Source organism: Perca fluviatilis, chromosome 12, assembly GCF_010015445.1.
Source record: "Perca fluviatilis chromosome 12, GENO_Pfluv_1.0, whole genome shotgun sequence".
NCBI lineage: Eukaryota > Metazoa > Chordata > Actinopteri > Perciformes > Percidae > Perca > Perca fluviatilis.
In genome coordinates, this window is record NC_053123.1 from 11,246,005 (window position 1) to 11,269,773 (window position 23,769).

Consider the following 23,769-nt stretch of genomic DNA (forward strand, 5'->3'; position numbering starts at 1 on the left):
CAAAATTAAGGTTGCATAAATGTAATTTTAATTTAGATTTTACAATTTTCATGTCTCATTCTGATAGTGTGTTCCCATGGCAAACGTGAACTAAGTAAATAGTTACATATATTAAAACTTCACCCAACTGGAAATTGAGTGTTTTTGACTGGGATACCCCAGGATCCCAAAAATCACTAATTAAAACAGAAAACAATGATTTATAGTCATTAGGAATAAATTGATTGATAAAGTCATGAAACACTGGAATGATAGAATAAAGCACCTGTGAGATATGTTAAAAGGTTTACCTCTGGGGTTTGCAGGTTAATCTTCTTTAATAGAACAATTTAACAAAGACGCAAGCAGTGACAAAGAGTCTCAAAACCAGTTTTAATCACTGCCTTCTGGACGTGAATTTCAATATGATCCCAAGGGCCAATCAGAACATGAGAAGTCTTTTATTCCTTATGCAGGCATTGAAAACAGAATGACTGCATCATGGAACACTTTTATAAGATGTGCTCTCTTTTATTAATTATATAACTAATTTGCTGCTACCTGGCCATTTACACTATTGTACCGTATATTGTATACTTTTTAAATAGTGTGTTATGTTATTTCATTTCATTTCATTTATTTATTTATTCACAATACCGCTTCAAACGCTTATAGGTGGGGGCCCATGATTCATGAAAGGGTAGTGGTACAGACTATAGAATACACAATTGCCATAGATGATGATGAGTAGATGCATCTATGTACATTGTATGCATTTTCGATGTACTTGGGAAAAAGCCGAAGTAAAATTTCCACTGAGGTGGACAATAAAGTTGATCAAATATAATCTGCTTAGCTAGGAAAACCTCATCAGATACATAAATGTCTGTCTAGTTTATAAAGTTATGCATGGGTCAACTCCTCCTCTTCTGTCTGGGTTCATTAACTTCAAATCTACCGCAAACAGAGCGACTCAAAGTGCAGCTAGGGGGGAAAAAACTGCAGCATCAGTGGAATTCAGTACCACAGTCAATCAGAGAGTCATATTATTCATTTAAGTGTAAGAAGATGGCTTATTGAAAACTAACAACCTCAACACTAATGCTATTTTAAGTTTTAACAGTATAAAATGCAGTGTTACCCTAAAAATAATGTATAGACCTGCTCTCTTTTCTTTTTCTGCATGAGGGATGTTTATGGGCGACAGCAAAGAGCCTTTGGGCCCCACACTGGTATGTAACCCCCAGCCAACAACAGCGTGCAGGGTGTGCAGTGCGGTGCAGCCCATTCTCATTCCCAACCGCTGCTTTCCCCTTCAGCGTCTTATATCGAGGCACAAGTTTAACTGCCACAGACACACAGAAACCAACAGGATGAAGCTATGCATTCACTCATAATAAGACACTGTGGCAGCTTCCCGCTGAGGTGTGGGTGTATTTATTTGTGCTTTAGCAACACATTCTCATACCTAAACAACATTATAGGTTGATTTCCAAAGACTCACAAAATAACGCATATGACTGTTTTATTTACAGCCACATGGTGGAAGTTTAACCTGATGAGCCAGATAGTTTGTAACACAGCATCCAAGAAGTCGTCATTGGAAACGGTTTAAAGAAAGGGCAGGCACTTTCAAAAAAATACCTGGCAGGTGATTGGATGAACCATCTGTCTATCACGTCTGCCAAATTTTCTTCAAAACACATTTTCTCCATGTTTTTAGGAATAACATGTTGTATAAATCAGGCTATAGTTGATATATGAACAAGCACATAGGGTTTCTCGATTGTGGAAAAATCATTATCACGATTGTTTTGGTCAATATTGAAATCATGATTATTTAACACGATTACTCATTAACTTTTGGAAAGAGGCTGCATTTATTGTAGTTAAAAAAAAACAGTGAAACAGGTAAACAAATCAACAGTGAAAACACCTTGAACTGTGACATTTCCCTTACAACTTTTCCAATTTAAACTTTTTTTTCATTCAAAACCTAAGACATGTAATAATGCAAAATAATCGCTTTTCTCAATTACTCTGCTTTTGTGATCGTTAGGAGCCAAATTGTAATCGTGATTAAAATTTGATTAATTGCACAGCCCTAAAAACCCCTCTGCAAAAACCTTCAGAATATAGATAGGAATGAAACTGGAAACATTGTTGCATATGTGCTACTGAAGTGAAGATATATGGTTTAGAATATGAGAACAACACCTTTAAAAGATGTGGATTTTAAAATTCCATACATTTTGAAGACACCACAGGTGAATATGTAACTAAAATATATCACCATGAAACCCCAGTTGATTCTTTAAATTAAGACAATTATGTTTTGTATTACACAGTCTCTGAAATGTAATGTTATCACTGTGAACTACCGTATTTCATTTGTGTTCCCCTGGACTGCAGTGTTACACAAGGGTACACAAAGGAAAATACTTTTTTATTAAAGTTGTTAGTATTGGGGGGAAGGGGAGGGGTGTTCTGTATCATCTGCTGTAATAGGACTGTTTTGTGTCTTTTGCACTCATTCAATTGGTTGCTTGTTGGAGATCTTAGAAAAGTATTAACTCGACTGCAAATGCCCAGTCCTATTGTCATCTGAAATAACTAGTGCACCACCATGGCCTAACTGTTCCCCCAGTTGCATTTCATTTGGCTGTTCACTCAGCCAGTCAATCAGTCAGTCAGGTGGAGAACGACAACAAAATAAATGGAGAAGTGGAAATGTACCTGAGGGAGGGATATTCTGGTGAATCTCCACCTCTTCCTTTGTGCAGATATACACTAAGGGCAGCACATATTGGAGACAGACAGACAGAAAGAGGGTCTACCTGGACATGGATCTCCTGTTGGTGCTGTTGCTGTTGAGCTCAGGTAAGGCTCTACTTTAAGGCGAGACACTACAGACAAAAACATAGGTTTTTCATGCACTGGTCAGTATAGAGATTTTGGGCTATTAAGCAGAGTCTTCTTTCAGACAAGTGGAAAATAGTTATTTTACTACACTTTGTCTCTCTGTTTCTGTATTTCCTAAATTCACCAAACGTTAGCATTTCATAATGCCTCATTTGCATATTTAAACAACATTTCAAAGACCATGTAATACAAAAAAGTTTAGTGTAAATAATCAACGGGGGAAGTGTCATGGTGATATCCATTAGTTAAAGTTGTAATCCCTATTCAGCTGTAATGTCTTCAAAATGTATGGAAAAAAACATCTTTAAAAGGTTTTGTTTTCATATTATAAACCAGATATCTCCACTTCAGTAGTACATACACCAATGTTTCCCGTTTCATTCCTATATTCTGAAGGTTTTTGCAGAAGGGTTTGTTTGTATATCATTTATAGAGCTGCCGAATTCAAAACTTTTAAGGCACCAACTGAATTGCCTCCTTAGTATTTTATTTGATTTATTGGGATCTCCATTAGCTTGGGCCATAGCCACAGCTATTCTTCCTGGAGTCCATCCAATTGAGTCCATTGAGTATCGAAAATGCCTCATCATTCAATATCGAATTTCAATACCTAAGGAGTAAATCTCATCAGTGCGTCAGTGCAGCATGCTTCTACCAAGATCTAATAATGTTTGTGATTGGCTGTCTAACATTACACGTCAGAGACACGCAGAAAAAACTCTACTTTAGGCAGAGAGACAGGACTCACGTAGTAGGAGCTGAAAAATAAATAAAAAGATTTGTGCCATAATGTGTAATGTTGTATTTATTTTTGTTCGATAAAATTGGTATCAATAAAAGTATCGTTTGGTACTCAGTATCGAAGTCACGGTATTGGTATCAAATTTCTTTTAACGATACCCAGCCCTAATCATTTATAGCCTGATTTATACAACATGTCATTCCTTCATTTCAAAATTTGTTTTTTTTTCACTGTTCAGATACCGGTACCAATACCAATACTGTGACTTTGATACCAGTTCCTGAACTACCACATTTCTATTTTTTTTTTTATCTCTGTCCCTTTTTAATTATGCTTGTTTGTGTTTATTGTGTTCCTCTTGCTTGTCGTTACTGTAAATGAGGGCAACCTCAGTGTCTCCCGAGTTGAAATAAAGGTAATTTATTGATTGATATTTGTCTATTTAAACTAGGGCTGAACGATTAATTGCATTTGCGATAATATCGCGATATGTTAAAATGCGATTTCCTAATCGCAAAGGCTGCGATTTGGTCTCGATTTGATGACTCGCGAGAGCAAATTAGTCTGCACTACGCAGAGAAAGCATCAACTTAGCACGCTAACGCTACACTGTACCTTGAGCTGATCTCTGTCATTCAAACTATTCTGAGTTGAAGTTTAAAACTTTTACAGCCGTTTTAATAAAATGAAGGGTTTTGTTTGGGCTCGAGTCCATACATGCAGTTAATGGATACAGGCACGCAGAACTGAAGGCTCGGTTGGCAACGAGCTAGCTCTGATTAGCGGTTAGCTCCGGTTAGCGGTTAGCTCCGTTATAAAGATATAAAGATATGGGTGGAGGAGCTGCCACTGAGAGGGGTAACAATCAGACTGATAAATGACGGTTTGGGGAGCTTTCACAGCAGCGTGGCCACGGTGTTTCAACGGTTTTATTAGTACAGTTAATCCCACGGCAAGACCACAGCAACTAACGTAACGATAGCCCCTCTGAGCAAGTGCAATGTTGACGGTGTCGGCACGCAACTTCACGAGGGGGAGGGGCTGGAGGCAGCTCCTCTCTGTGCACTGTAAAAAAAATATGTGTGTGTGTGTGTGTGTGTGTGTGTATATATATATATATATATATATATATATATATATATATATATATATATGTATATGTATGTATGTATGTGTTTTTACTTATTTAACTGTCTAGTGTGTAATTGTGTGTTGTTCATACTATACAATGATTTATTGTTTGTCTTTGTTGAATAATACAGAAGACAAAGAGCTTAAAAAAATAATCGAATATCGAATCGCAATCGCAATATTTGGGGAAAAAATCGCAATTAGATTATTTTCAAAAATCGTTCAGCCCTAATTTAAACATACAATTTCAGAACTTGTAATACAAAAAATGATTGTCTTAATGTAAGTAATCAACTGGGGAAGTGATTCACAGCTTCAGATCAATTTCAAAATAAAACCAATACAATATGAGTTGTTATGAATAAAGGAAGCAGCAAAGCAAAAACATCCTGCAGCTTTATGAAGAACAAATTAAAGTCAAACAACACAGAAATGTGGAAACATGATGCCATTTTGCTGTCAGTTTGATGTATTGTCAGGAGTAGCAGATATATTATGAGACAATTGCTACAGATAATATATTTGAATCAGAACATCATTCTATATAAATCTTAACCCAAACATCATAGTATCTTTATATTTATTTCGGGCCCTCCTAGATGTGTGTAGGACGGCTGATTTAACCCGCCAGTCCTCATCAATATAGTGGCATGTGTCACAGTTGTGGTTAGGGCTACACAATATTAGAAAAAACTGACATATTTGTTTTGATATTTTTTTTCCTGCGATATATATTGCGATATGAAAAAAAGACAAATTTTAACAAGATGACATAAATAGCTCTATTTGGAAATAAATTATTCTGAACTAGGGTAATTTTGTAGGGGAGTTTATCTACATAGATAAAAAAGGGAACTTTTCTTTTGTGAACCATTGTATGTTGAACTTTAATGCTTTACAAACACCAAAGCAAGTAAGCAGCCCCCGCGGTGGACGCCGATACTGCAGTCTGATGTCGGTTTAGTGAGTGGCACTGCGCTTTGATGTCTGTTTAGAGAGGCAGCAGACTTTTTATTTATTTATTCCTTTCTCCACGGCACACTTGTTAGTCTACTTAGCTATAAGTGCCGTTAATATGTGATAACGCCGGTTTATATCACACTCTGTGTGTGCTCTGAGTGTTTATATGTTAAAGTTAACTTTTATAATATAGTGTAGGAGGTTATTGTGAAGTGAATCTCAGTTTCTGTGTTCTGTAGGCTATGTGCATTTAACCACCTCGTGATTTATTCAACACTCCATGTATGTAGCCTACTTGTAACATTGGTAACAGCTACAGCTAATATCATTGTGCACTGTAAGTTTATAGGTGCTGCTTTTAGTTCACTTTGTAACTATATTAACCACTGTTGATTCCTATAAATTTTCATAGTTATTAGTAGGCTATAGCTCCTTTATCATTGGCATCATTATACTGCAGCTTGTTTGACTGATAAATTGATCAACACTGATTGTAAATCGGTGGTTCGCTGTGCATGCAGAGCCTGCATGTCACGCACTAGCAACAAACTGTGTATCTAAGAACACATAAATCAGTGTAAATTACGTTATATCAGACATAGACTTCAGTTGTAGATGAAGGTTACGTTTCCAACTTTGCGGCTCTGAACCGTAACTTAGTTGGGACAGACCCCTTGATTCTTAAGGCCAACTATATTAGCTTAAAACGTTGCATTAATCAGGTGATTTATATTGTCTTTGCAGCGAACGTAAAACACTGACTACTGTAGGTTCACTGCCCTTGGGAAAAGCATGTTCATCACTGTGTCAGCGGCAGCTACCGCTTACGGTACTTTTCTACACACGGGAGAACCTCACTTCCCATAACAAACCACTAACGTTACGTCACATACACACGTTGCCCACATGGCCACCTGTCTCAAAGGGGTGGTGTTGACCGGTAACAATCATGTTAAGGAGAACATTGAACGTTTCTCTATCAAGCAGCAAAAAAGTTATAGCGTTAACATCGCACGTCCTGCGATGTGACTATCGCACATTGCGATGTAGACGATGAAACAAAATATCGTGCAGCCCTAGTTCTGGTACCATAATGGCCCCAAAGTTCTGAGACCAGAGAAACCTGGTTGTTCTCCAATCATGCTGCTTTATGCTGATGTTTATCTTCTGATTTTCTCTTTAGGACTCCAGGCTGAAGGAAAACACAACTCAACAGGTAAATTAAAAAAAGAAAAGAAGAAGGGAGAGACAGAGTCCGTTCTGGCTGCTTTGCAGGGGTTCTGTCTTTTAAACTCTTTTTCGTGGATCAATAAAGCAGAATCAGCAGTCAACTTTTAGTTTAATCTTTTCTTAATTTAATTAACTTCTTCACTCCTGACTTTCTGCTCAGAGACTGTCAGGTTGGTGGGAGGAGATAGCCGCTGTGCAGGATCACTGGAGCTGAAACATCAGGGAGACTGGAAACAAGTGAGTGACACTCACTGGAACCTGAAGAAAGCAGCGGTTGCCTGTAAAGAGTTGGACTGTGGCTCTGCTGTTTCTGTAGGATGGAGAGAAGAGTCCTCAGACAGATCTGTGTGGAAGCTCAAATATGACTGTGTTCAGTCTGGATCTGCTCTGAGGGAGTGTGCAAGATCAGATTCCTCGTCCACCATTGTGGATCTCAACTGTTCAGGTAAGCCCATCAGTGACATCATCTTTGACATAATCTATGACAGTTGTATGACTACTGTATGTTCTCAGGTTGACACACACATGCACCAGCTAGAATGGCAGCAGACTATCTCCAGCAGCCATGACGGACTTTGATGAGCTGCTGTCTCAGTAAATCAGGTGCTGAATGCACCAAGATATATATCTGTTTATGAAGGAGTCATAAGGGGTCCCCTGGGCCAACCACCAGCTAGCCTGAAAGAACTCCACCTTCAGTTTGACAGCTTTCTGGTTTCTACCAGCAGGTTCTTTGGTTGCCAGCGTAACAGGCACCAATGACCTACTAGTCATAACTTTGAGCAGCTTAGCTCAGCTGGGGGCTGTGCAGTATATTCACACCCAACTTCCAAAAAAGGAGAAAAACAGCCCCAGGGATTTTGAGGCAAATTACAATAAGTTCAGTTCCGTCTGTAAGGTGAACATCAGGAAATTGAAGGTCACCTAGGTTTTTATGTAAGTCTTTTATCTCTCTCTATTTTATCTTCTGTCATCTCTCCAGAATCTGTCAGGCTGGTGAATGGGACTAGTCTGTGCTCAGGCAGACTGGAGGTGAAGACTAACAAGTCTCCCCAGCGGTGGTCCTCGGTGTGTGAAGATGACTTTGACCATCAGGATGCAGAGGTGGTCTGTAGGGAGCTCGGCTGTGGGGCTCCTTCAGTCCTTCAGGGGGTGCACTATGGAGAAGTGGAAGCCCCAATGTGGACCAAAGAGTTCCAGTGTGGAGGCCAGGAGTCTGCTCTCCTGGACTGTGGAAGCTCAGGCTCAGAAAGAAACGTCACCTGCTCACCTGGCAAAGTAGTTGGACTCACCTGCTCAGGTAGAAGAGGAGCTGCAGCTTTGATTTGGTTAATTCCTGTTCTCCTGAAAATGACATTATTTTACTCAAGACTCTTGTTTCTTTTCAGAGCCTGTTAGGTTGGTGGGAGGAGACAGTCGCTGTGCAGGAATAGTGGAGCTGAAACATCTGGACTGGAGACCAGTGATTAACTATGACATCACCCCAGATACAGCAGCTGCCATCTGTAAAGAACTGGACTGTGGCTCTGCTGTTTCTGTAGATGAGAAAGAGGAGTCTTCATACAGAGATATGTGGAGGGTCAGCTCTGACTGTGTTCAGTCTGGAACTGTTCTGAGAGACTGTGTAACACCATGGCACTTTCACATCGCCCTAAATCTCACCTGCTCAGGTAAGCCCATCCGTGACATCCTCTATGACAGTAATGTTTCAATTGTGCTCCTCACTGTGACAGTCAGTGGTTTGGGTATATATACACATTGCCGCTGATTGGGGATACCTCTGACACACCCACCAAACAAAATAAGTATTACCTCAAAAGGCAGTAGCACACATTTCCGAGGAAACATGTCGTTCAACCCGGAAACTGAAGCAAAACGGTGCACACGTTTTCAGACTGAACGCTGTTTCAGCCAATCATCTCTCCGTGGGTCCGCACCATTAACACGCCGGCATACGCCTGCGGGGCATCGGGTAGGCAGAGTTGCATACCATTCAAACTAATAAATACAAATTATTTAACAAACAAATTACCAAATGAATGAATACAAAGTACAGTGTGGCCATTTGTGTTGTGATGCGCTGCTATGCTCACATTAAACATCGTTTTCCTGCCCTCAGAGAAAAACGAATACATCGGAAAAAACGTAGTAATACTCTTTACAGCTTTCAGAGCTCTGTGTAAATGCCACACCAATCAATGTCAATCTTTCTGTGCTCTCATGATCATTTCAATATTTTAATTTAAAAGAAACAAGAAAACTGAGACATGCTGCTCTTGCAAAACGTTATCAATATCAAAATCAATGATGCTAGGCCTTTACATTATAAATATTTATAATATTTATGAATTTGTAAAAAGTACCACATCTAGTTTGAACTTATTTGCGCTGCTAATGGCACTTTTGCCATAGTGTCGTAATTTATTACATAAACTATTAAAACAAACTTCAACATATTATCACAAATAAAATGGAAATTACAGCTGCGCTGCTCTCTCTCCTCTCGACAATCTGTTATTTTGCCCTGTGATGAATTGTGGGATACTTTGAGTCCACTTTAAAGGGTATAACAATTCTCACTTTACATTCAGACAGCACTACAATAGCAGACTATAACAAGTAGTGAGTGCATGATTTAGGACACATCCTCTGTGTTTACAGATCTGTTTCAGCCCAACATCTCTGTGTCCTCGTCCATGGACGGCGCCTCTGAGGCCCAGCAGCAACGCTTTCGGGTGTTCAGGGGCTCCACCTTCAACGTCAGCTGTTCCATTCAGCCACAGTACCCAGGAGGCTCCTTTCAGCTCACCTTCACCTCCTTAAACTCAGCACACAACTACACCCAACCAGCTGTTAATCACTCTGCCCACTTCCTGTTTCCTGCTGCACAGGCCGTCCACCACGGAAATTACAGCTGTGTTTATCACGTCTCTGTTTTATCTCATAACTTCTCCTCCGAGAGCCGTCTGCTCTCTCTCACTGTCTCAGGTAAGCTGACTGTTCACAGGTTTTCAATCATTTGTATGCACAGTACCGTCCATTTTCTCTCTGTAAATATGTTACGATGGTGTTTGTACACACAAAATAGGTTAGCACATAATGTGTTGTTATCAACTAGTATTCCCAACAATTGCAAACTTGGCCCCCACCCTGTTACATGTAATGGTTTTTCCGAGTTGTTCCTGGAGCGCGGTCAACTCAGGTGTAGTCTTGCGTTGACAGACATTCCTCCATAGCGCTGCGGAGGAGGGTCTGTCTAGTCCACACAGCATTCCCGGATGGAAGATGAGGTGTATTGTCATCCTATTTTATCTGCATATTTTATATGACTTGTATTTAAGCTTTGGGTAACAGAAAAACCCAGATGAACTTTACTCTACTTTCAGAAGACCCCTCTCTTGAAAACATCTGTCATGCTTATCAGTGGGGCCTCGAGATAAGGCCAGTTGGCTTTTAGCCATTGGTCAAAGTATTGTTCCTCCCCATCAATGTTACATATGTTATAGAATGAATAAACCTTTATGATCAAGAAACAGTGTCAGCAGATTCCTCTCTACACAGCAACGCACCATCAATACCATATAAACCACAAAGAAAAACGTGCTCTGGTTTATTGGCTTTTCTTTAAACCAATCACAATCGTCTTAGGCGGCGCTTAGCGCCAGACGGAGCAACGTTTCCTCTGCAAAATAGCCTTGGGAAGGAACTTGTTTCGGTGGAACATGTGTACGTTCAAAGGTTTTAGTTGTGCAACAGAAAACTCAGATTGGACAGACAGTCTAGCTAGCTGTCTGTGTTTACCCTGTAGAGATCTGGGGAGCAGTTAACCATAGTCCTCATAAATCCCCCAGAGTTTAAATTCCAAAAAAAAGAAAGTGGAATGTGTGGGACATCCGTCCGAAATTAGGGACAAGAGGCGGAATTTCCGGCGGCACCTGAATATAGACCAACTCAGGTGTGACGTTAGAAAGGTGGGGAAACAAGTGGGATACACCTGAAAGCAGCATGGAGGAGAACAGAAAGAGGAGTGAGGGTGGCTAAAGGAGGAGATCATTCAAAATGTAAAAGGTTCTGTATATGACATTCAGAACATTAATATAGCAGTAAACAATATATTTGCTATGTAAAGATATAATGGAGTAATGGTGTCCTGAGCAGAGAATTAAGTCACACTCCCTCTGTGTGTGTTGTCTGGGGCCCAACTCTTGCTTTGGATGTTTGGTGATGAACCTGTTACAGACCTGCTTCAGCCATTCATCTCTCTGTGTTTACAGACCTACTGTTTCCACCCAACATCTCCTTGGACGGGGACTCCGAGGCCCAGCAGCAAGGGTTTCGGGTGTTCAGGGGCTCCATCTTCAACATCAGCTGCTTCATTCAGCCACAGTACCCAGGAGGCTCCTTTCAGCTCACCTTTACCTCTACCAACTCAGCACACAATTACACCATGCCTGCTGTCAATCACTCGGCCCACTTCCTGTTTCCTGCTGCAGAGCCCGCCCACCAAGGAAGCTACAGCTGTGTTTATCACGTCTCTGTTTTATCTCATAACTTCTCCTCTGAGAGCCGTCTGCTCTCTCTCACTATCATAGGTAAGCTGACTGTTTACAGGTTTGGAAAACATGATTTGACCAAACTGAATGAAAATGATGAGCTGACAACATGTTTCTGGAATGACACTTTGTGTTACACATGTCAACTAGTAACTAAACTTATACAAAGTGTATAAATGACAACAGCAAACAATATACTGTAGGATAGAGCATGTTTGGTTACCAGGATAAAAGCATTGTCACACCAAGGATGTAACAAAAAACAGGTTGTAGCCTTCTCCCCTGTGCCTGTATAATCCATCCTCCTTGCCTAGAAAGTTTTTTCTGGTACAGTATCTCTCTCTTGCGGATTGAAACAGCATGGCTAATCCATTCATTATTTCAGTTTAACTGTTTTAAATTGCACTTGCTGTCACTGTGGTTAATTACAAATGTGCATCAGCTTTGCAGATTTGTTGTATCTAGCACAATTAAGCTAACTTGTTGACTGTTTACCTTTTTCACAGTCCAAAGAAACCACGCTTGTTCGGAAGTTATTAGCAGTAAGTTTGGCACACTCGTCGGAGCTTAATAATCAGGAAAACAGTTCACAGTCATATGTAGCTTTATAAAATACACATTAAACGTTAGGCGAAATGGTTTCTGACAACTCACTGCTCTGCTCTATAACTTTAGTTTTATCATCACCTTTCTCGCGTGATTACCCAGAGGTCAAAAGGAAATCAAACTTTCCAGGCGTAAAAAAATACATAAAAACATCTATACTGCTGGTCATTAATTCTCTAAAGTAAACAAGAATTATAATCTTTGAAATATGCTACTTATCAATAGCTATCAAAATATGCTATTTTATCAATAACCCACAAATTTAAAATGAGAGAAAAATACTAAATAACTGGTGTAAATCAGGCAATTACATCTAAATACATGATACATTTATTCTAATCCTGAGCTCTCAGATCAGGTGCATACATATGCACAAACTAAAATATGAAGTAGCCTACATATAAAGTTTAGTATGTTTAAGAAATAAGTATCCATGTTGAAGTAATTTTAGATTTTAGGTTGTGTTTAATAGGATCTGTTGGACGTTTTATTCTGTCTATGTGTTGGACTCATGATGTTGTGTGATGTGATGGGATGTCCATGTGTTTGATCAGATCCGACACCTCTTATCATCAGAGCGGTCATCCTGCCGCTGACTCTGCTGTTGGTGAATGCTGCCCTTTATCTTTACTGTAAGGTACTGACACAATGTCTATTGTTTGGACCCCTGACTGAAATGAAGCACCCCCTTTTTTTTTTTTGGCCCAAAAAAAAGGGGAAAAAAAAAAAACCCCCCCCCCCCCCCCCCCCCCCCCACCAGCAAGGGAGAAAAACCACCCCGCAAAGTGTGGATTATATCTCTCAAGCTAGGGGACAAACCTGGGGATGCAGAAAAAAAATGGGGGGGGTTTTTTTTGGGGTGTCTACATCTGAAGGAGGGCCGACTAAAGAGGAAGGAGCTCATCTACATCCAGATGGATTTCTGACACACAACCAACCATTAGCTCTTTCCGTTAAACAATAAGGCTGTAATTATAATATTACATTATGTAGGGCCTAACTCTCAACATGAAAAGACCAAAACAACAATGTGTTAGTCTCTTCATACTTTGACTTCCTGTCTGTGGCCCTCAGCATCATTGGTTTCTACTGAAGATGTATTCTTTAAAAACACCTAGAATATACAGTTTAATTTGAAAACTAGACAGAGAAAGCAGGAGTACAGGAATCCAAGCAGCCGTTGCAATTTGAAACCATGGCAACATTATGTTTGTGAACGAGTATTGACATTTAGTATACTTTTGCCATATCCTGTCTGAATTTCGGCAATCGAGAAAAGCTTTAAGTGCAGTTAATTGTTTCTGCAAAAATGTATCGTCAAGTTTGTTAAATACTGACATGCTAGCGGCTTCAACAGAAAGCTGCAACCATCTTGCTTGTCTTCGGAAATGCATCAGCAGCGCTCTTCTGTACAGTCTTCTTTTCAAACACACACTATATGAGAAGAATGGTTGTGATTGACCTGTCAAATCTGAAGTTGCTGGAAATCTGTCTGAACAATAAGGGGGACTAGACACATTTGCCAGAGCAAATAGAACATGAGCTTTTAGATTAATCTGGTTCATAGGCAAGGCTAATGAAACATCTGCAGCCTGTTGCACCAGCTATGTGTACGTTCTCTCTTAAGTTAGGGTGTAAAGTCATTAAATGATACATTTAAATTAGTTAGTTTGATACTAAACTTGTTTCGATGTTTGGTTGCACTACGGAGACGTAAGGTTAATCCTAGTTACTCTGGCATAAAGGCCACGCTAATCAAAATGTTGTCGCAGAGAATGACATTCTCACTTCCAGTGACCAATCAGGGAAAAGCACAATTATTGATGCAGTGTATTAATGTCCTGTCAGGGTTGTGTCTTGGGCCCAATCAAAGCCGGTCTACGAAAAGCCTTTTCACTCCCTATTTAACCCCATTGTACCGAATTTGGTTGCAATTCCATCAGATTTCCACTGGGGGTGACCGCAGGAGAGTGCAAAATGAATGGGACTCTATGGAGCTAGACGGCTAAATTTATCTCTTTCGCCTGATTGCCGTTGAGAAATCTCAGATTTGATTGTAGTTTCACATGGAAGTTCAACATGGATTATAGGTTCGAAAGTTGAATGAACAAGTTACTTACGTCTTTTCGATTTCTTACAGGTTGAGTCGTTGTTGCCCATAACACGCTAGCATTCTGCTAATGAATGCTGATTGGTCAGTGAAGGAGTGATTAAGACCAGAGATCCTGCTTGACGGCATCCAAAGCGGAACCAGAATGTCAGAGAGAATATTTCGGTGTGGTCTTTAAAACATTAGCAAACCTCTTTCTAGCACGTGTATTGACACGGAGAGCCTAACCTGTCAGATGTGTTGTCGATGCCTCGAGAGAACAAAGGAAGCGACTCAGAGCTTGCCATAAAGCAGTATGTCTGGCCGTATATGTGTATGACGTCATTAATATTTTAAAAGGCTTTTTAGAACAATAAAGCGACTCAGCAGTGTGTATTTTCTTTGCCTCCCCTTTCGAATGCAACATTCAAATTACCAGACAAAGAAAATTATATCCTTAGAAAAATGGATTTTGAGGGGTATAGCTCCATAGAGTCCCATTCATTCTGCACTCGCCCGTGAGTGCCCTATAGGAACAAGAGTGGGACTGCAACCAGTTCAGAAGCCGGAAGTATCGAGAGAGTGGAAATTATTTGGCCCAATTGTCTTTGAACACTTTGCTAGCAATATCAAAGCTAACGGCTACAAATAGCTAGCTTTAATCACCAAACAACAACAACAAGGTACGTAAAGTACGACAAAGCATTATAATTATGTGATAATACAACCCTAACCTACAGGTAGTGCAAAACATAGACTGCAAAAATAGTGCACATAGTAACGACGTCAGCCATTGGTTTGTGGACTATAGTTTTGTAGCCTTGAGTTTGGCAAAAGGGAGGATGGCCCAGCCAAACCAGAATTGTTTATGGTTGCAATGGTAAATGCTAAAGAGAGAAAGTTGCCATCATTTATTAATCATTCATTTCTTATTTTTGTTTTTCATTTTGAAGAGTGATGGGACAGTTACCGAGGCTTCGTAACGCTTTCTCTTCAAAAGCTAACTCCCTTTATGCCTTCCCCTCGATAACCCCCGCGTCTACTATGCCCTCTTCTGCCGTACAGCAACACCAGTTACCGTCAGCAGAGCGGATGTTTTTGTCTATATTAAACTGAGTTATTTCAGATACTTCCCTGTTTGTTAGATTATTAGAGAGACACACACGCCTGTACTAAAGGGCCCTTGCCCGGGTCAGGGAACCCGGAGGCAGTGTTGCCACAGTTTGAAAAAGTAACTTAGTTACTTTACAGATTACTTGATTTTAAAAGTAATTTAGTTACTTTACAGATTACTTGATTTTAAAAGTAACAAAGTTAGATTACAAGTTACTTTATTAGTTACATTCAGCAACTGCCTACAACACCCCTACAGCCTCAACATAAAAATGACAACCGGTTTACTGCGAGGCAGCTCGGCATTGCCAGTAGTAGGGATCTGGTTTATTATGGCACGAAAGAGAGCGAGTCAACCGTTTTTAAGGGCAGCATTTCCGTTACAACATAGGCCTACTGCCCGACCAACTTCTTCAACTCTCCCCCACTTACTGGTTTTGCACCGAAGTCCATGTGGCCATATACCTCATCCAGCTTTTGTTGTTTGGGTGGTGGGGGACCTCCTTCTCTCTGCTTCGCACCACCTGCTGGGACTTGCTCTGTAAGTTTGACTGCAGTGCTGCGACTCCAAATGTTTCTTCAAATTTGACGTAGTGTTTTTGTAGCTAGATAGCACTTTGTCACTACCAGCACAGAGTGTACAACGAACCTTAATATTGCCATCTTTAGCTGACACAAACTCAAAATAGTGACTGTATTACCATCTAGAAAACGCGCATCTCTCCTCCCTCCATTGTTGTTTACATTTGTGTCGCTGCGTGGTACACGTGAACTGTCGCATAAGTGACTTCACTCCCCGAGACGCAAGAAGAAAGCAAAAATATATATTTTTACTAAGGAAAATGACAAAAATAGTAACGCACGTGACTTGGACAAAGTAACTTTAATCTGATTACTGGTTTGGAAATAGTAACGCGTTAGATTACTCGTTACTGAAAAAAGTGGTCAGATTAGAGTAACGCATTACGTGGCATCACTGCCCGGAGGCAAGGCAAGAGGCTTTGATTACCACCCTAGATGTCCCCAACTAACGGGCTCTTAACCCCATGTGTATGAAAAGCACTACCCAAGGGCATCTTTACAACCAAATGATTTTTCTTAAGTACTTACAGTTTAAGGCCGCTCCTCCCAGGATCACCGAAGGTTCCACTCCGCTGGAAATGCACTCCGCTGAGAGATAACTGGAGGTCTGACTGTCAAAATCGGTCCCCGCCGGGCTGCAACTCACCACGGGCGGTTAAAGAGGAGTCTGAGCTGTCCCCCAACTATTCGACAGGGGTGGAGAAAAAAGAGAGAAAGTCTTCCAAAAAAGGCACAAAAGATTCACAAGGTTTTTGGTGCCCTAGCTCAACACGAGCTCAGGTATTTTTAATTTATTTGAAGCAGAAAATTAAAAAAGCAGATAAGCTAGATTGAAAGAAAATTCCTATGAATGCTGAGGTACTGAAATCCCTGCATCTGTAGCACAAAATGCCCCAACTCTGTTTCCTGCCAGTGAAGCTCCCCTATATATGTACATTTACTTAGGTTCACTCCCCCAGGCGCAGCAAGGTTTGTTTCACCATTTTTATGACCTTATAGGGTGCCCCAAGTTAATGCAGATACAAGTCAGAAAACACGTGCAGAAATTTCACGTGTAACCATGTCCCGTCATAAAGCAATCCCCACCAATATATCTCTAAGCAGTGAATATAGTAGTATCAGTAATATAGTTTTACCATTCTTACATTTCAGAGCAGTAAATATAGTTTTAGCTGTTTTTGGATTAATACATTTCTAAAGCAGTAATAGAGTTTTAGCTGTTTTTGGATTAATACATTTCTAAAGCAGTAATAGAGTTTTAGCTGTTTTGTGGTTTTCAACTGAACCTCTGTTCAACAATTTGTTTATTAGTTTAATCTGTAGTTATTAATTCAATAAATCTTCATTTATAAAGAACTTGGTTCCATGGTTTGTGTGTATGAAATATCTAGTAGAACTCCAGTAGTAGCCATGAAATTACAAGGCTAGGATTAATTAATTATGGCTATCAAATTCTTATTTTGATAGGTGCTGCTTCGAGGTCAAGAATTCCATTAATTTGTATACCACTCATTGTTCCTGATTGTCAAAGTTAAACCCTATTACTCCCCTTTACCTTTAATGCCAATTGATTTGTTTATGGGATACTTTTAAGTTCTCAATTATCGTTAGATATTTTGGTATTGATGAATTAGTAAATATTAATAATTGTTACTGTACTGCTACAATTGGGTTGACAAAATCAATTCAAAACTCACCACATAGCTAGAATTGTGTGTCAGTCAGTAAACTCTTTGGATATGATTGTTTTTCGAAAGCTAATGTTTTGTAAGGCACACAGAGTCAATTTTAGTGATTTTAATCACCAAATGGCAACTAAATTGTTTTGTTTTTATCATTTTGGTACACATACAGAGGTGAATATAGTTTAAAGAGACTGAAAAGTACACCCCATGGTGAACTTCATTTTAGCAACAGGAAAATATACTGAACTTTTGATCAAATGGCAGCATATAAAGTATGCAGCACACATTATTGTTGAAGAACACCCTGCTATCTTTTTTAGAGCTGCACTTGTTCCTGAGAAGGTCTAAAATGCCTGCTCTGATCTCTGGGGTGAATGACTGGTAGAAATTATCTTTGATTGTAAAGAAATTCAGCAGACATTGTCCAGTCTGGCTGCTTGGATTGAAGCACTCAGTGATGTCTAAGGTGTTGGGAATCACGTGCTCCTCATATTTCAGACCCTGGCTCTTCAGGCAGGAAATAACCTCTCCTGATGAGCGCCACTCTGTGATGGCACCAACGCAGAGCTCCTTTGTGTAAGTCTTCCACAGGACGTCCCAGCCACTGTTATCTGGATAGCATGAGATTGAAGAAATACACTGATTCCAGAATAACTTATTGGTAATAATAATTACTATTTATAATGTTACAGTTAAGAGAGACTCTTGGTCATCTTATAATCTTATATAAGAGTCAAGAGGTCTGTTAGCTGTAGCCTCAACACAGCATTTTTCCTTGTGTGCCTGAACATCTGCTAAACACAAAAACCCAAGCGAGCACTGTTTTTCCAGCACAACATATGCATACTGATATATCTTTTGGCATTTCAGTAAAGATTAAGACACAGGTTAAGAGGAAGAAGGACAGAAAGCAGTATGGAAAACTTAGTTCTCTTAGTTCTACTTACCTGCTCCAATGATGATCATAACACTGCCATTGTTCTTCAGAAGGCTATGGTAGAACTTGATGGTGTCAGCGAGGTTATCCACATAGTAGATCATCTGTTAAGGAGAGAGTTGTGGGGAACCTGTAATTTAACCTTTTGGATTGAAGTTTGCATCCACTCAAACCCACAGTTTGAAGTGTCTTCTAGTCACTGTAGCTGTGTCATGGAGATTTAGGCTATGTCAGAGGATACAGTATATACGATTATTTATAACACTGATCTTTGTCCACTTTTGTTTGGTAGAAAAGGTTCTGCTGATTTGCTCCCCAATGATTTCAAGCAGCAGTTGAGGTCTTCGTTGGGAGCTAAATAAATTTCACTGCATACACAAAGTAAGACTGACATTCTACCAACGGTTCACATTAATCTTAAAGGTCCTATGACATGGTGCTCTTTAGATGCTTTTATATAGGCCTTAGTGGCTCCCTAATACTGTATCTGAAGTCTCTTTCCCGAAATTTAACCTTTGTGCAGAATTACAGCCACTAGAGCCAGTCCCACAATGAGCTTTCCTTAGTAGCCTATGTGCCATTTCTGTGTCTATAGCTATTGAGGAGGAGAGGGGGAGGGGGGCAAGGTGGAGAGTGGGGGTGTGGCCTTGACCAACTGACACTTTGCTCGTTTGAAAGCCATGATGCCTCTCTCTCATGGGTGGGCCAAATTCTCTGGGCGGGCAAAGCAGAGAAAGGAGAGGTAATCTTGCTCCTTATGACCTCATAAGGAGCAAGATTCCAGATCGGCCCATCTGAGCTTTCATTTTTTCAAAGGCAGAGCAGGATACCCAGGGCTCGGTTTACACCTATCGCCATTTCTAGCCACTAGGGGACCATAGGCAGACTGGGGGAACTCATATTAATGTTAAAAAACCTCATAAAGTGAAGTTTTCATGCTATGGGACCTTTAAGTCCGCCTCACTTTAAGCCAGGACAACATGGAGAGAACGTGCAAAGCTCAGAGGCCAGAAAGTGAACCCAAAATCATAATTTTTAAATTGAATGTTCAAAAAAGTAATTAGCCTGGCACTCATTCACAAATGCATTTAAAACATGAGTTCGGCAGATTTGTCTGGTTCCCAGGCTACAAACTCATAATACATGAATCATGTGTATGAAGTCAAAAGTCTTCATGTCTCCTTTTTCTTTGACTTGCCTCTCATAGTCCTCACTGTGCATGATATACCAAGCAAATGGGATCTTCTGAAGGTTGGTGGTCTTTGCTACCAAAGCTAAAAGTTGGACATAAAGAAACAGAGACAGCGGACAATAACATTGAGATATACAGTATGTATATAGTATATTAGTACAACTAATAAGAATGTTTCACAAAATGTTCAGAAGTAAGAAGGCAAAAGGACAAGAAAAAATACAAATCTAGAATTTATGACACAAAAACATACTGTATTACTGTGTGGACTTCTGAATTGTTGACACCTTTGAAGTTGTCTGTGAGCTGAGAGCTGCCCTCCACGATGTCAGCAGTGATCGGGACAGCAGGAAATGTAGACTGTAGTAGAGTGAGCATATGGGCATCAATTTCACCTGGAATAAAACAGGAAGTCTTTAGACTTTGTATGTTGTGCTGCTTCAATGTGAAAACCTTATGCACCTAAATTTGTATTTGTTTGAAATAATGCAATCATTTCTTAAAAGAAATCAATCTATTTTAGTCTTCACTACTCCATTATATAGGACCAACCTTAGATATGACTTGGTAACGAGAGCTTGTTAATGTGTTGCTATTGCAAAGGCACTTTCATTTAAAACAGTGAACAGACTGTTTCACTGGAACTACTTAGTAGGTGTCCTATATCACGTTTTACTAGACATCCTGCGGCCAATTTAGAATGAAGTATTCACCAGGACCATGATATAATGTTGATCATCTTTGAACACTGTGGGTACATCCTACATACATCTGGTATTTAATGTACGTAGATTTGCATATTTCATGATTACAGAAAAACAACTTTGAACTCAAAGTTCAAATTCAATGGCATTATTTTTGAAAAAGTGACACATTTATTTTACAGCAGTGGCCAACTGAGTAGCTGTCTGTAGAGGAAATATTATCCATGATAAAATCATGGAACAGTGTATTTTCATCTGGTTTTTAAAAACACATACACACAATAATGCAAATTACACTTCAGTTAGTAACTGAGCGCAAACTACACAACGGTGCAGTTGCTGCATCTCATCATATACCTCCACCAGGTTAATTAATATCAATAATTTGGCAGTTCATGGCAGTTTACGTTAGTAATGAAGTAAGAGCTTAGCCAATGAGCTAAATGATCTGTATGTTATGTCTTCAAACTGCACAAAAAGACTTAAAGAAGACGTCCACAACCTCTACTGAGTCTGAGCAAGTAGTAGAAATAGTTAAAATATGAAGACAGCCTTTCTTTCTGTACCTTTTGAATTCACCTGGCAGGATGTTGTGAACAAACCAGAGACTGACCTCGTGGTCTCTCGACTGTTCTAGGTAGACCTGAAAGTTTTGGAGAGTCCTGCCCTCAAAACAAGTCTGCTTTGCTTCTGCAGCCATGACTGGTTCCTGCAATGCTTACACATAGCAATTGGAAATCAAACAAATAGCAATGAATTGTGCATGCAAAAGCAACGAAATTAAACTTTAAATGACTATGGTTAGCATAACTCATACAGTGTAAGTATTCAACAATTACCTTGAACATGTGGAGAGTAAGGACAGAGAGTCGATTGTTCTCCCACTCTTAAGTTGCAGAGTTACTCGCCCCTCCCGCAGGCTGGCTGGCTGTCCTGACATGTTTGTCGCTTAACTCTTGTTGTAACATACATGGGAGTATTATAGTGGTGAAAAGTATGCATACCAATGTAACACAAAAAAACACAACCTCTTATCCCAGTTTCAGTCAAATGTTAGCCTTGTTGAACTACAAGTAAAACATTATTTTATCCTGCAAACCACAAATCACTAAAAAGCCACATAACTTTACCAAGGCTACATACTCTTCTGAATGTGTTATTTAAAAAAGAATAAAAAATACAACAACCAGACAAAGTAAAATTCTCCAATGCTGTTTAATTCCACTGGCTAGGTGGAGCCTTTTGAGGTCCTCCCACAGTCCAAACACATGCAGCTTAGTGTGAATGTGTTTGTCTGTGTGTGTATCTCACCAACAATACTCTGGGAAACAGCTAAAGCAGTTCTGACAGTTCTGAAGGGAAAGCTCTTCTCATACTCGACATATAAAAAAATTAAAATAAGAAGTACAAAACAAATTGGAGGGGGGAAAGAAATCAAACAATTACACCTATCCAACCAACCCAACAGAACCTAAAAGAAAATATAGCAGCAAGTGGCGATTCAGTGGTTCAAGCCAACATAGATCCTGCAGACCTCTGACAGTTTCCGACACCTGCATTAAAGATAACAGGTTTTATGACGACTGGACAGACGCTTATTCATTTATGACCAAAACGATCAAAAGTTTGCATTTTTTTGTGCGGCGATGACTGATTCCTGCATTGCATTCCACATACCTGTTGGAAATTATTATTTATGCATGCCAACAAAACCAACAACCATTAAAAAAGTATTTCTAAATCACTATGGAAGTGTCAATCATACATTGTAAGTATTCAGCAAATACCTTGAATATGTGGAGAGTAAGGACAGAGTGGATTGTTCTCCCACTCTTAGGTTACAGTATCTCTCCACTCCTACAGGCTGGCTGGCTGTCCTCACATGAGCTTTTGTTGAGTAAATCTTGAAAGATGAATCTGTACATCTTGTTCATACTTGAACTGTACATCAGAGCAGATGCTGTCAGATTCATGGACATATTCCAGTGGTAATTTGAAATCAGATTATATTATTTCATAAAGTCAAACAGTAAAACCTGCAGTATGTTGTGCTACAATTTACACACCTCCATCACTTAGAAGCTTTGTATAAATTCAACATAAAAAAATTTAACGTTTTAATCGTCTGTCAAACCCACCAGAATTATTGTACTCCACAGGCAAGCTAATATAATTTGCACTGTATATTTTATAATTTTTGTGAACATTTTGAAAACTGTTATTAATGTGTATTTGGTTGTTTTCATGATGACTCCATCATGTCATGAACCTTTTCATGTTGTTCAGGAGAGTGGAAAAACCTTGTATCTTTTATCAACTTATCGTCATACACTTCCAACTGATTTAGAAGACCTCTGGAGCTTACTAAAATCATTTGGAAGTTAAGACTTCAAAAGGGAATTTCTGTATCTTTCAACCTAGACACTATTACCCCACGCATTGTGTGTAAGTGACTAATGTGAACAATATGAAATTTGAAATTGAAATTGGTCCAGCATTAAGGAAGAACACTGTAACCAGCAGCCACAAACTGGACTGCAATGTAACCCAATGGGGCATTAGCAACTGCCAATGTACGTCCACTTAAAGTGCTGTTTTTGCCACTGACAAGCTCAGATTGTTATTATAAGTTATTTATTTCTTTTGCCCATCATTGTATTTTACTGACAGTTACTGAAGCTGCCCTCAAGATGGTGGCAATACTTCATATATCTGTGATAATTATTTTGTCGGAATAGTGAGGCCAACAGCTACCATTGTGCCTGTGTTTACCTATGGATCAGTATGTACATACCATTGGTACAGGTTGGAAAGCTGAAGAGACATTGTTCCTGATGGTCTAACTATATTTAAGTTATGTAGCGTTATCACAGTTGCATATAAGCCACAGATCCAGAATCAATGAAAAGTAGGCTAAAGTAATTGATTAATAAAGAATATAAATTACATAAACTCCATTGTTTGGTTGGTTACATTTCTTGATCTTCCAGTCAATTTGTCCAGTACAGTTTACACCATATTTCTATTCCTATATACAAGTCCTTGTCATTGACATGGGACTGAAAAAAATTTGTATAACAATAATTTGTTTATATTTTAACAAGTCAAAGTTTAACAATGATAAATATGGAAATGGAACTTTTAAATAATTATAAAAATATTTCTTTGTCACATGCTAATTCAGTTATATATGCAAAAATAGAAAAGCCAGCATAAACAGGTCCTGGTTTTTAATTTGTGTACTCTGTTCTCTCATTGATGTAAATATAATCTGCAACCATTTCAATATATAACGTTCAAACGTCCAGACACTCCCACAGGAGTGTCCATCTAAACTTAACAGC

At 39.4% G+C, this 23,769-nt stretch overlaps 2 protein-coding genes across 2 annotated transcripts; one reads left to right on the top strand and one right to left on the bottom strand.

The window, feature by feature from the left end:
- Nucleotides 1-5,912: 5,912 nt before the first annotated feature.
- On the top strand, nt 5,913-13,049 carry LOC120570060 (scavenger receptor cysteine-rich type 1 protein M130-like). The gene is made up of 11 exons (XM_039818288.1): nt 5,913-6,016; nt 6,479-6,563; nt 6,918-6,950; nt 7,125-7,409; nt 7,947-8,264; nt 8,353-8,634; nt 9,626-9,952; nt 11,239-11,556; nt 12,024-12,059; nt 12,678-12,760; nt 12,999-13,049. Exons 2-11 carry the CDS (start codon nt 6,527-6,529, stop codon nt 13,047-13,049), a joined length of 1,770 nt encoding a protein of 589 aa, XP_039674222.1. The 5' UTR covers nt 5,913-6,016; nt 6,479-6,526.
- A 3,304-nt stretch (nt 13,050-16,353) lies between these two features.
- Nucleotides 16,354-22,848, bottom strand: LOC120570649 (histamine N-methyltransferase-like). Its single transcript, XM_039819128.1, has 7 exons — nt 22,213-22,848; nt 21,265-21,978; nt 20,992-21,142; nt 20,009-20,116; nt 19,673-19,803; nt 18,540-18,633; nt 16,354-18,203 (listed from the first exon to the last, which is right to left on the bottom strand). Exons 4-7 carry the CDS (start codon nt 20,097-20,099, stop codon nt 17,815-17,817), a joined length of 705 nt encoding a protein of 234 aa, XP_039675062.1. The 5' UTR covers nt 20,100-20,116; nt 20,992-21,142; nt 21,265-21,978; nt 22,213-22,848; the 3' UTR covers nt 16,354-17,814.
- Between the last annotated feature and the right edge of the window lie 921 nt (nt 22,849-23,769).